We start from the raw sequence: 13,959 nt of genomic DNA, 5'->3' as shown, positions 1-13,959 counted from the left end.
AGTCCATTTAACCTAAGTCTTTGTGAAAGCTCAGAATAGTTGAGTAAGAATTAGTCTTGGTTGTATTCAGTTACATTGACTGGTCAGTCAACAAACCAAACTTCTCCACCATCTTCACTGGAATTGTCCTGTTGCCCCAAAAATCAAGTCAGAGTTCTTGAATCATTTTGCATGTCAACTATGAGTTTCTGGTGAATGCGCAAGAAACTCGACTAAATACTATGCAAAATAGAAAAATAAAAAGTATGCTACTCAGTTAGACAATCCGATCTTAAAATTGTACAACAATCCAACAGAAAACACTAGCTAAAATTTTCTAAATATGGTATAATAATTTATTTAGCAATGCCTTTCGAATTTTAAAATGTGCTTTATTATTTGCTCTACTTCTTTTATACTTCTTCTCCAATCACAATCCTACCAACAGCTGCCCTCCAGTATTTATGAATTTAGATTGCGAACGTTGGCAAACTCTCTGGTATCACAATTAAACCCAAATCATGCCTTCGCCACACATCCACAACACTTATACTTACAGCTGAAGATCTTTGTATTAGGAGAAGGAACCCTAGACTACTAGTTCCCCCATTCTGCTGTTGCCAAATCTGGTAAGAAGTCTCAACACCAGGTTAAAGTCCAACAGGTTTATTTGGTAGTAAACACCACCAACTTTCGGAACACTGAGTGGAGAGTTCTCCACTCACCTGACGAAGAAACAGCGTTCCGAAAGCTAGTGGTGTTTACTACCAAATCAACCTGTTGGACTTTAACCTGGTGTTGACAGACTTCTTACTGTGTTTACCCCAGTCCAACGCCGGCATCTCCACATCATGGTTGCCAAATGTGAACAGTTTTCTCTGCACAAGCCCGAATCAAACCTGGAAATTTTCTGCTGCGTTGCTCAAAAATAGGCATTACTTTAAGCCATCAAGTACTAATTCAGTTTTTTAACCATTATTTAACTACGTTTATCTGCTTGCATTCTATTCTATTTTAATTCACTGGTTATGGGCATCACTAGCTGGGCCAGCATTCATGGCCCATCTCTAAATGCTCCTGAACCGAATGGCTTGCAAGGCCATTTCAGAGAGCATTTAACATTGCTGTGGATCTAAAGTCACATATAGGCCTGACCAGGTAAAAATGGCAGCGTTCCATCCCCAAAGAATATTAGTGAACCAGATGGATTTACGCGACAATGGTTTCATGGTCATTAGACATCAGTTGCAGTGATATTCAAACACAGATTCCCCAGGGTTACTAGTTCAGTGACAATATCATTATGCCACTGCCTCCCCTATTTACTGAACCATTACATTTGCTTCCACTTAACCAGCAGACATGGGCTAAATCAGCAGCAAAACAACTAAATTCTGTCAAGTTGTTTTCAATATGATAGCCCACATCTTGCAGTCAGCAGAGGGGTGCATCTAATACTGACTGTAATTTAATCTGCCCCTTTACAATTTCATGCTAAAGCCTTCACACCTTCCAATGCCAGCTCCAGCAGTGATGCAGGAATGGACAAAGCCAGGAGGCCAATTGTCAAGCATAATTCCCTGGCAGCCATGCCCTGTTTTCTCATCATGAACTGAAGTATGCTCCTTAAGGTCTGTCTTCAGTTCATTGACAAGCATTGCTTTAAATTAAGCTGTCAACCACGACAATACACAATCGTCCTTCATTGACAGTGCTCACTACGGTCCCTCACTCCTCAAAAATGCTTAGCCCCCGCTCCTTCACCCAACAAAAATGCTGAGCCTCCCACATAACAACTATGACTCTTCTGACTTTGGCCAGTGGAACAAGGGTTCTGGAAGGCGAGTCAGGAGAAGGGACACAGAAGTAATCGAGCACTGCAGGTGAATGGGTGGCATGAACATTGCTGGGGTCTAGAGTGCTCTGACACATCAGCTGACTTATTTGTTACTTTGACTTTATGCCTGCTATGTAAAGCTCCAGGTAATCCATGTAAAAAGAAACAGTCTACATATAGGGCAAACAGCCCATGTCTGTATGGTTCTGGCCATTTCATTCCACTGTCATGAGAATCTCAGAGCAATTAAGGCACGGTAAAACTGGCAATCCGAAGTTTAAATTTCCCATACAAGAACCATGGATGTACGCATGTTGGAACTTCCTCAGGGTCCTGACATTTGATACCATGCACAGATCAGTAATTTATGTTACACAAATAAACATTACTTAAGTCATAATAGATACAAGGAGAATCATTACTGTCCAGCAACAACAGAATGCAAACACTACCATCAGCTCTCTTGCTACCATCACTGGTTTCAGTATTTAAGCCCAATGATCTAATGCCAACATAATTATTAATCCTCATCAAATGTCCTCCAACATACTTCTGGAAGAATACAAGACATACCACTGCCAGTGATCAGAAACAACTGCCAGTAAATCACAATGTACTGTCCACTCAGTATTGTGTTAAACACCATCTTTGCGGCTAAACATTAATACAAGCAGACATTTGAGGTTTAAATGATCCAAAAGCTCACTGGTAACTCACACAAATAATTTTATTCACAAGATTTGAAAATCATTGTAAATATATCATACCCTGAAGACTCTTTGAAATAAGCAGTGCCTTTAGCAAATATACAATAATTGTATGAGAATTGTTAATTATGAAATTAGTGAACAAAGGAATGGCATGATGATAATTATGGGCAGCACAGTGGTTAGCACTGCTGCCTCACAGTGCCAGGGACCCAAGTTTGATTCCCAGGTTGGGTCACTGTTTATGTAGAGTTTGCACATTCATGTCTGCATGGATTTCCTCTGCGTGCTCCAGTTTCTTCCCACAGTCCAAGGATGTGCAAATTAGATGAATTGGCCATGCTAAATTAACCCTTAGTATCAGCGGGTCTAGCTTGGGTAAATCCAAGGGGTTATGCAATTGGGCCCGGGTGGGATTGTGATCGGTGCAGACTCAATGAGCCAAATGGTCTCCTTCTGCATGTAAGATTCTATGATTCAATGTCATTACTAAAAGCTACTTTTTGGAACAGAGAATTCATATAATGTGGCATATGCACTGTGAATCCAATTTTATGTTAACATTTGGCTGGTTGATTAATTCCCTCCCACAGGTCAAATGCATAGGCCAACTGCAGATCAAAACTGAGATTAAAAAAATTGGAGGAATAGGCCATTTGACCCAAGTCAGCCTGTTCTGCCATTCAGTAAGATCATAGATGACCATCCTGCCTGCCCTCCTACACCCACATAACCTCTGACACTGTCGTAAACCAAAAATCTGCCTCACACAGTCTTCAATCTATTCAATGACCCAGTCTCTACTACATGTTTTGGAAGAGAATTCCAAAGGTAAATGTTCAGGGAAGAATTTTCTTTTCATTTCCATCTTGAACCTTTTGAAAAGTGTCTCCTGGTTCCCGATTCTCCCATGGATGAAAATATTCTTTCAGCATCTATCCTGTCAAGCACCCTCAGATCTTAAGTTTCAGTAACATCGCCTCTCATTCTTCCAAACTTTATGGAATATAGGCCCAAATTGCTCAACCTTCCTTCCTAAGGCAATTCCTTCATCCCAGGAATTAGCATAATGAACCTTCTCTGAGCTATTTCCAATCTCTCTCCTTAGTGAAACCTAAACTGTACAACAGTTGTCTCGTCAATTTCTAGCTTTTCTACTCCAATCCTCTTGCAACAAAGGCCAATGTTCCATTGGCTTTCCTAATTGCTTACTGCACTTGCATGTTAACTTTTACTGATTCTTGTACAAGGACACCCAGATCCCGCCACATTCTGCTCACTTTTGTTACATTTAAAGAATATGCAGTTTTTCTATTCTTTCTGCCAAAGTGGATAACGTCATGTTTTCACACATTATACTCCATGTGCCAATTTTTATACATCTACTTAACCTCTTTATATCCCTTTGCAGACTCTTCGAATCCTCCTCACAACTATCTTCACATCATTAAGAAATGTGGCTATAAATACACTCTGTTCCTTCATTCAAGATATTGATATTAAAACAATTGAGGCTTAGCACTGGATCCCTATGGCACTGCACGAGTGACTGACTGCCGATTTAAAAGAGGCCACTATAATCTAACTCTGTTAGCCAATCCTCAATCAACTACAACTAATTACGCTCGCTGCGTGGGCTCTTATGTTGTACAGTAACCTTATGGCACCTCACTAAATGCCTTTTGGAATTCAAAACTGACATTTACTGTTATCCCCTTTATCCAGTTTGCTCATTACATACTCAGAGGACTCTAATAAATTTGTCAACAAATTTCCCTTTCACATCCTGTTCTATTTCAGAACCCCAGAACACTTCATATCTTGGATAACCAGATGTGTAGAAACTGCCAAATAACTTGGCATCAAACAGGAAAACTCAAACCTTCTGGTAGACATGGTTTAGTCTTGCAACAAGCAGAGATAGTATTCTTACTGTAAACAGGGCCTACACTTATTTGATAATTGTTGAATGAACAGTTCATGTGGCTTCTCATCCCTTCAAGTTTTTTTTGCACAAAGCCAATCAACTAAACAACATATCAAATACTACTCACAAAAAAAAAATCAATTCAAAGTTATTGCTAAAAAGGTTGAAACTGTCACTAACACTTCGCCAACACAGGATTGCCACTCGTTTAAACAGGCCATATTGAAATAAATATTCCCCACTGAAAGATGGCTAATGACTAAGCTTCCAGATTACTTTAGATAAATGAACAAAGAAAAATGGGCTGATGGACTACAGGAATTTGGTGAGTATATATGATCAGAGCTATTTGCTCTTATAGAGCATAAACACCAACAGACTGCTTCAGCAGACTTTGCAATTCTATTTTTAATGACCAATTAGGTAATGTTTGCTATCACTAAAGCTTCCGAGCTGAAAGAAATTCTCCAATTGCACTGTATTTATATTTAGCATTTCCTCTCGCTTTTCTGTTGCACTCTATTGTAAAAAGGACAGCACGGTGGCACAGTGGTTAGCACTGGAGCCTCGCAGCTCAAGGAACCCAGATTCAATTCCTGCCTTGGATTACAGTGTGGAGTTTGCGTATTCTCCCCATGTCTGCGTGGATTTCCTGTGGGTGCTCCAGCTCCTCCCACAGTCCAAAGATATGCACGTTAAGTGGGTTGGCCATGTTAACTTGCACCTTAGTGTCCCATTAATGATGAGAAATGTGAGAAGTTACAGGCGTAGGGTGGGGGAAAGGGCCTGAGTAAGATACTCTGTCAGAGAGAGTCAGTGCAGACTCAATGGGCAGAATAGCCTCTGCTGCACTGCAGGTAATCTATGAAAAACCATTAGAACACAAGATTTTTGCTGCAAAGCTGTTGGTGTGCCTTAGTCTCACAAACTGAATAATCTCAAGATAAAATAATCCAAGAACTTGGAACAATTGGTTCCATAGATTTTTCTATTATATATTTAAAAATACACACACAAACATGCTTTTTTTGAAGTTTTAAAAAGTGTAAAATTTATTTATTAGTGTCACCAGTAAGCACGTTCAGGTACACAGAGAATTTATCATGGGCAATGCACCTAACCAGCACGTCTTTCGGACTGTTGGTAGAAACCAGAGCATCTGGAGGAAACCCTCACAGACATGGAGGGAAAACGCAATCTCCGCACTGAGTGGTCCAAGTCGGGAATGGAACCCTGGTCCCTGGCGCTGTGAGGCAGCAGTGCTAATCACTGTGCCGCCTTAGTTTGTAGAGTTTAATACAAATTAGAAAAATATTGAAATGCATGGCAACATTCCATCCTCAGTGCCTTTAAAGAAATTTGGTCTACTGTTGAGACTTTAGCTGCCATGTTGCTCACAAAGGAGCAATACAACAGCAACACAAGCTGCACTCAACTTGTTTCTAAAAACAGAAGGCAGAAATAAAATCTTCCAATGCAACATTATGTTTAACATGTATAAAAATACATTTCTACAACACAGTAATACTAACTATGTTCAAGGATAGGATGTGAATTGCCACAGTTCTTCATTTGGACCCTGAAAGACCTATTTACCCTTCAGGTTTTAATGAAATCAACAAAATCTTTGGCTATTCATGGAAATATGGTACTTTTATTGAAAAAAGGTACTATTCTGACACAAATCTTTAGTAACTAAATAAAAATAAGATTAGCAGAATTTGAAGCACCTGTCAGTCATTTGGCCCCTCCAACCTGCTCCACCATTTGATAAGACCTGACCTGACTGTGGCTTCAACTCCCAATTTCCTGTCTACCCCCTATAACTAGTGGTGGGCAACATGCATCATCATCATATGGTGGTCACCTGCGGCCCACGATACATTTTGTTGACTGTTGCCCATGTGTAGAATTGCCACATTTGTTGGTTTCCATCCAGTTTTTTTCCTACCAGTATGACGGAAGTAATACTCATATTAAGCAAATGTACATGAAGTGAGGTGTGTGCTGATTGCACTAAACACTGACTGAGAGCCATGCACTCCCTCTGCATCCAATCAAGCATAAATATTTATTTTATTTTTACCACTAGAAGTTGACAGTTCTATGTGAATGATTAAGCATTTCCTACAAATTATGAAATATCTGGCATGTATTAAATGTATTCAATCTTGTTCAAGGATCACATGAACGCGTCCAATTTCAATTCTGTCGCCACTGAGATGAAGGAGGCCACCCAGCCGACTCACTAGCCTAGGTTGCCCATGCTGGTCAAGAATATAACTCAGCCTTAACAATATTCAATTACCCTGCCTCCACTGCTCTTTCAGGAAGAGAATTCTAGATTATCAATACTCAGAAAAACATTATGTGGCTCCATTTTAAACAGGAGGCCTCTATTTTTAAACCGTTTCCTCTAGTTCTACACTCCCCCAATAAAAGAAAACCCCCTTTCAGCACCCACTCTGTCAAATCCCCTCAGGATCTTAGATGTTTCTATAAAATCACCTCTCATTCTTCTAAACTCCAATGGATACAGGTCCAACCCATCCTCATAAGAAAACCCCTTCGTCCCAAGAATCTGATTAGTGAATCTTCTCAGCACTGTGTTCAATGAACTAAAACTACACCTAAAACTCCAGATAGGATTTGGTACAACTGTACCAAAATTTGCTTAAGTTTATACTCAATTCCCCTGGTCTTCCCAATTACTTGTTGTACCTGCATACTATTGCGATTCATGTACAGGACACCCAGATCCCTTTGTACTGCAGACTTCAGCAATCACTCTCTATTTAAATAATATGCTGCTTTTTTATTCTTCCTGCCAAGTGGACAAGTTCACATTATATACCGTCTGAAAACTTTTTAACTATTTACTTAACCGATCTACATTCCTTTAGTCTTTTTCACAACATACTTTCCTACTTGGCCAGAATTTTCCAACCTCACCTGCAGCTGTGATCTCCCGTCCTGCTGCTGTGAATGAAGATTCTCCATTCTCACTGGCAGCAGTAGCAGGGGGTATGACATCAGAGTATTCTGGCCCCTACCCTTACTACATGCTCCTATGATTTCAACTTGTACTCTTTTTTAAACTGTCCACAGTTTCATTTTAGGTTTCAGGTAACTAAGAGTTTTATTTTGCATTTCAGAAATTCACAACCAAATGCACCTCATGAAACATGAAAAGCTAAACTTCCAAGAAGCATATTACAGGTATGGTGAGTTTAGAGGGAACACAATTAGTGTAATACAATGCTGCAACATCATGTTTGTAAACTATACACCCTTAACATATTTTAAAACAATCTGGAATGTGAAACTGTTTGTCCTGAAAAGGTTTCTATTGTTCCTGCATTGAAACATTTTTCTGCAACTTGACTGCTACTAAGCTCAAAAAGGCATAGATTGTGGTCTTCCCACAAATGAATCAAAACAATACCAAATTATCAAGATGGTCCCATGCATCTGTATACCAACTTAAAATTCCAGTCAGCTGCTAGATTATACATGCCACTTCCTAACCTAGCCAAATTGCAGCCCAGAATCTATCCCTAGGTCTGTGCCTTTTTGAATCAGAAGGTTCCTGGTTCACTTTAGACTGTAACTTTGGCACCCAATTCAGTCAGGGCCAGAATATTGCAGTTATAATACAAAGCACATAATTTCAACAACATGCATTTATGCAGCATTTTTAATAGTAAAACATTCTATGATGCTTCACAGAAATGTTAAGTCAAAATGTGACACCAAGCCACAAAAGTAGATAATAGAACAGCTGACCAAAAGTTCAGTCAAATAAGTAGGTTTCAAGAAGCATTCAGGAATTTCAGAATTTGAAGATGAAGTAAAAGCAAGATAAAGGAAATTGGGAATAGACAAAAATCAACAGAATTAGGAATAATCGAGTTCTTGGGGTGTTATGCGTGATGCAGAAGAAGAGGGATGTGAACACAAAGGTATGATTTTTTTTAATTGCACTACCACTGAACATGGTAAAGGACTGAACAGGACTTGTTGCAAGTCAGGATGCAGGCAAAGTTTGGAAACATTCAAATTTTAGGCTGAAGATTGACAAAGAGCACTGAATTGTCATTTCAACAGATACACTAATGCATCTGTTGAAATATGAGTTATAATATAATGAGTTATATTACAGAAATGGAAGTTGGCAGCCTTGGTGACAGTGGGGATTTGGGATTGCAAGTTCACGTTCAACCCCTAGTTGTGTCAAGCATCAGGTTTCCCCATGCACACTGATTCTTACCACTGCCCCCTGGTGCAACTAAATACTATTCACTCTTCCAAACCCCCACCCAGGTAACATCAATTGATGCAGCTTATCTTGATATGTGTCCTTAGCTGTAAAATGTTGTCCATTTAAACATTCACCATTTAACTCAGTCAGTTTTCAAAGAATGATGGATATAGCTATGAAATGGAACCCTAAAAGCATCATTAAAACCATGTTATTAAACATGGATTGCTATTAATTTATAAAACCAATGAGACATCCTGCATAGTTCCTCTAAAAGACTGCAGTGTTAAATGAATTGGAGGAGTTAGTGCTGCAGATGTACTGTATTTAGATTCCCAAAAGGCACTTGATGGAGGTACCACAAAAAGTTATTGCAGAAAATAAAAACATATTGGCATCAATAGATGTTTGCCTCATTATCAAGCATAAATGGATCTATTTCTACCAAGCAGAATATAACAAGTGATGCGCCACCAGGATCACGCTAGAGCCACAACTTTCTGGAATTTATATATATGACTTGGATGAAAGGGCTAAAGATATGGCTGTTAAGTTTGCTAATGACAAAGATCGGTAGCATAAGTAGACTCCAAAGTGATATAGATTAAGATCTGGCAAATGTGAAATTGTCCGTTATGACAGGAAGAATTTTTAAAAAAGCACCCCTTAGCTCATCAGGGGTAGGCAAGAGGTTACAATTAGATCTTATTCAATGGTAGACAGGTTCAAGGACCTGAATGGCCTAGTCCTGCTTCTAATTTATATGTTCATATGAAATTTAAGACTATGATATTTTTGTTAGGCAAGGATATCAGGGCAAATGGAACAGAGCAGAGAAAATCAAATTGAGTCACAACAGTGATGGACTAACTCAAAAGACAGAATATACTTTATTCCTTTGCCTCACAATGAGCAATACAACAGAACTACTATATTTATAGATTCAAGCTGATGCAAATCTGTGTGCACTTCCTGTCTATAAAAACATACATGCTATTGTCATGCTTTGCTACACTTATGCATCAACTTTCCAATATAAATTCCAATCTCCACATTTACAATGGAAATTGCCCACTTAACTTACAATGACATCATCCTGTCCAAAGCATCTAATTTGCTAACTCCTATAGCCTATGCTGCAGACATACTCATATTTTACACTGAAATACTCTATTTCTACTTAAGATATGCAGTAAAACAATATGCCATATGAAAATTTTAAAACTGTTTTAATTTATACAGAGACTGAATTGTTTTGCATGTCCTGGTCTAATTTATCCCCTGCTCTATAAACCAACTTCAAATGCACACTCCAGATAATTTTACCGATCATTTGCAACGTCCCAAGAGATCAATTATTATACACATATACAAAAATAAGAACATGCCTATTTCCTACATTTATTCCTTCTATAACTTGACTTTTCTTATAATCTTGGCACTATTCAGTTAACTTTCTTTAATACCGAGCTTTCAACAATATACATATAAATATATTGGAATTTGAAATGCTTCATGCCATGTTACAGCAGTTAATTCATGGAAACAAGCAAAACTGGGTGCATTAAGTTTGAATACCTATGTACCTGTCAATCTTTTGAAACTGTCATATCAGAAATGATAGACAGTTTAAGTAAAACAATGGAAAATGTATAGATGGCATATGGCTTTTCAATAGTCTACTAAATATAAAATTGTCAACTTATATTCAACAATCCGCATCAAGTAGGGATAAAAATTTCTAAATGGCCCCATGAAAGATATATTTCCATTCAAAAAGACCATTGAAAAATTTCTTAGCAGTTTCGCAGACTAGTGCATGGAGACTAGTAAAATAATGCTACACTGAAATTGCTTTTTATTGGCAACAGCAATGAAAAATAATACAATGCAGAGCTATAGAAAGATGGAAAAGGGAGGATTTTTAAAGTTTTAAATATTGGATGGCTGGAGTTTATGGCACAAAGATTCAAAGCACTTCTTTTCTACCAAGCAAGTCTTCATGTAGCCTAAGCAATGGCACTCAATTTCTCCAAGCTAGGTGTTCTGAAGTGCCAACTGATTTGCGTAAAGCCTAGAAATAGAAATCAAGTTAGCCCTTCCCAGGCTATTGCATCTTCAGTATAAATTCAAACTTAAGTAAATGTGCATCACAGACAAAAAACAGATTGCCTAGTGTGGCAGTAAACCACAATAACTAGTGAGATTTCAAATTCAATATCCAGCCTCAGATAGGCCTATGTTTTATTGTCAAGTTCACTCACACTGCACTTGAGAGTAGAGGAAAATCAACCTAGATTTCGGATGTTGCTCCATTACAGTGCAACCAACTTGAAAATGCACAGTGATGGTTGAGGGCAAAGATCAGACTCTGTTGCAATGCCCTCCACAATAAAATTGACTATTGATAGGTTCAGACGTGAAGAATTACATGGCTGTCAGCATCCATTGAACACATACCAGAAGTCAATGACTTTGGATGAAAAAGAAAAATAGGAAAGTAAGTAAAGATCAAAGCTGAAAAGTTCATCCACTATGTTCTATCAAATAAGTCTGATCAAATATAAACATGGAAGTCAAGTGAAATCAGTCAGCTTTGAGGAAATGTAAAACAAACAGATGAAACAAAATGATGTAATAGGCACCCTTTAATCCCCAAATATATTGCTTCTGCATTTACTCAACACTATAATAATAAATACAAGGTGTCACAAGTATCATTTCAGATTTTGATGTGCATCACAAATTCCCTAAGCATCAAGACATTACAAAACATACTTTTGAAAGTTCGCTGTGTGCCTATTATAATATATGCCAAAAGGGTTAAACTTACATGTTGCAAAAGACATGAAGAAATTAAAACTCAATAGTTGAGGCAAGATAACACTTCTTGTTGAACCCACCCACAAAACTGGTTTTATCTAAATGTATAATCCCAACGTATGAAAAATCTCCTTGAACTGTAGAAAACAAGATCTGGAGAGCAACTGCTTAAAATTCATTGAGGATGTCTCCCATGTCACTCCAGAATAGAAATGGATACCAAGTTGCCTAGACATCCAATACAAGTAAAATAAAACCTTTTAAGCTTCAAACAAAAAAGTCTGTTCGGCAAAAAAAAATCAAAACAAAGCCACCTTTTCACTCAAACAGGTCAGTGCAATAAATCTTTTCACATCAGATTTGGCATTAGGTTTGTGCCAGTGAATCTGATTAGCATTAAAACAAGAAGCTTTGAGAACCTCTTATTCTTTTACCTCCTTTCCCTCTTTTCATTTTCTGTAAAATTTACACTATGCATGTGCAACATCGGTTGACTGATATATGAATGCACACAAAGCAACATTAAAAATATGCTGTGCACCTCACTTTCCTTATGGTTTGAGCTGTGGTGGCAATGGCCCAATAAGAGTGAAGTAATTGGTACGAGCATGGATGATCAACAAAGGGCTTGCTCGTTTCAAGCGATCCAGCTGGCTGGTACGCCCAGATCAACATGAGCGTGCAGTGGATGTAGTAAGAGTCATTTTGGAGGAATTAAGGGGATAAAAGATGACTGAACTTGACCACGTAAGGTTCCACATTGGAAACCCAGGAATAAATGAAGCAAATATTAATTCTGGTGTGGGAACTCTTCATTTGAGTGATGCTTCAATTCAGAATTACTTGTGAACACGTTCGATCCGATATTAGTCTGAGAGTTCGTTTCATACTAACATCTCAAACCAGTTGTAACAGAATCGAGGCATTTCACAGTTCAAATCCTGTCCATAATGATCTTGAGCTTCTTCTGTTTTGTGTCTATGTGCTATGCCTGTCTAGATACATCACCCTGAAATCGGAATCGTTGCCAACTACAAATCTAATCAATCTTTAATACTGCAACATTAAAAGGGACAGAATCTAGATTTCACAATCCATAAAATTTTAGTCAGTTGGAAATAAATAGTTACAACTGCACACACGCACAGGAGGTAACCCTTAGATTAGAGCAGAGAAATTAAAGAAATTACACAAACCTTATACACTTGCCCATATGTGCCGTTTCCGACCACTTCAACTAATTCAAATATGCCCGCTGGGTCCTGAAAAGAAAATTTTTTTGAGATGTAATTATATTGTAAATCCCAAATCTGATCTAGCCGGATCATGGTGAAATGCAGCTGTTGCGCCCTATTTCCAGGCACATGCCAATACATGCACAAACAAAGAAAGCTCTCAACTGCCTCTGTTCTTTCCATCAAAACCCAACAAAGTACAAAAAAAAATCTGACAACTGACTGATTTGCTACGTAGCGACTTCACTCTTCTGTGAGAATGAATTGGAAAGCATGAATAACTGTGTCCGTTTGCGTCTGGAGAGTTCACATTGTCTTTCTATGAAACTGTTTTTTTCCTCCTCCTTCAAAGCCAAGCCTATACTCACCCGCAAAGAAGAGAGATCTATCTCCACTAGACTTTTAGCAGGAGAGTCGTTCGCCATTTTCGTTAAATTTGTGACAATCTGGCTGCTGTACTGTCCTAACCGGGTGGGATTCGTGCATTTAGGAGTGCAATCGGCGAGCTTTGGCAAGTTGCTTCCTTCTCTTCTTTTATGCCATGCTCAAAGTGGCAGCTGCTGCTGCTCCCAGCTCTTACCCCTCCTTCAGACACACAAACACAGGAAACCGCCCGGCTCCCTCCCTCTCTCTGACTAACTTGCATCAGAGCGAGTCTGCGCCTCCGCCCCGCCCGCCCGAGCGTCCCGCCCCGCCCACCCCCTCCCCGGGAGGTACGCGAACGGACGGAGGAGCTGCCTGGCGCGCGCCGCGCCCAGGTCACATGGCCGGGGGTGCAGCCCGCCCGCTTTGTGCTCGGTATCCAGACGCAGAGCTGCTTCACTCTGTCCTTCCCTCAGGTTCAGCACGTCAATGCATGCGAGCGGCGCCGCAGCTGCTGCCTTTCCTTTTCTTTTTGTGTTTGTTTATTTATTGACTGCCCCGCTCTGCTGACTTCAAGCGTGCGCGCGATCGCAATGGAAACAAAGGCAGTCGTCGTGCGCGCACTCGCCGGGAAACTCTTTGCAACGCGGCGTCAAGCACCAGCGGAAAACACGCAAGCTTTTGGCTTCTGGGTAACATGCGAGTGCTGATCCAGCCCCCCCCCCCCCCCATCTCCCCGTCGCTCTCCACCCCGGCTCGCTGCTGAGCAGGGGAAGGCTGTCCGCAAAGCCAGACAAAAAGGTCATTCATATTCATCAAGGGGTGTG

General features: G+C 39.5%; 1 protein-coding gene across 7 annotated transcripts in view; it reads right to left on the bottom strand.

Moving 5' to 3' along the window:
- The window catches only part of LOC145348976 (mitogen-activated protein kinase kinase kinase kinase 4), a 315,280-nt gene extending 301,869 nt beyond the window's left edge, over positions 1–13,411 (bottom strand). For 4 of the 7 annotated variants that reach the window (XM_080197144.1, XM_080197146.1, XM_080197149.1 and 1 more), the window contains exons 1-2: positions 13,138–13,411; positions 12,731–12,796 (exon numbers count right to left, since the gene is read on the bottom strand). In XM_080197144.1, coding sequence (XP_080053270.1) covers positions 12,731–12,796; positions 13,138–13,194 — 123 coding nt within the window. In that variant the 5' untranslated portion in view covers positions 13,195–13,411. The remainder of the gene's footprint in view (positions 1–12,730; positions 12,797–13,137) is intronic. The other 3 variants (XM_080197145.1, XM_080197148.1, XM_080197151.1) reach the window with 1 other exon arrangement.
- Positions 13,412–13,959: the final 548 nt, after the last annotated feature.

Source organism: Carcharhinus amblyrhynchos, chromosome 10 (genome assembly GCF_965287045.1).
Source record: "Carcharhinus amblyrhynchos chromosome 10, sCarAmb.v2.hapA, whole genome shotgun sequence".
NCBI classification, from domain to species: Eukaryota; Metazoa; Chordata; class Chondrichthyes; order Carcharhiniformes; family Carcharhinidae; genus Carcharhinus; species Carcharhinus amblyrhynchos.
Note: the sequence above shows the minus strand (reverse complement) of the source record. Positions and strands in the feature narration are given on the sequence as shown.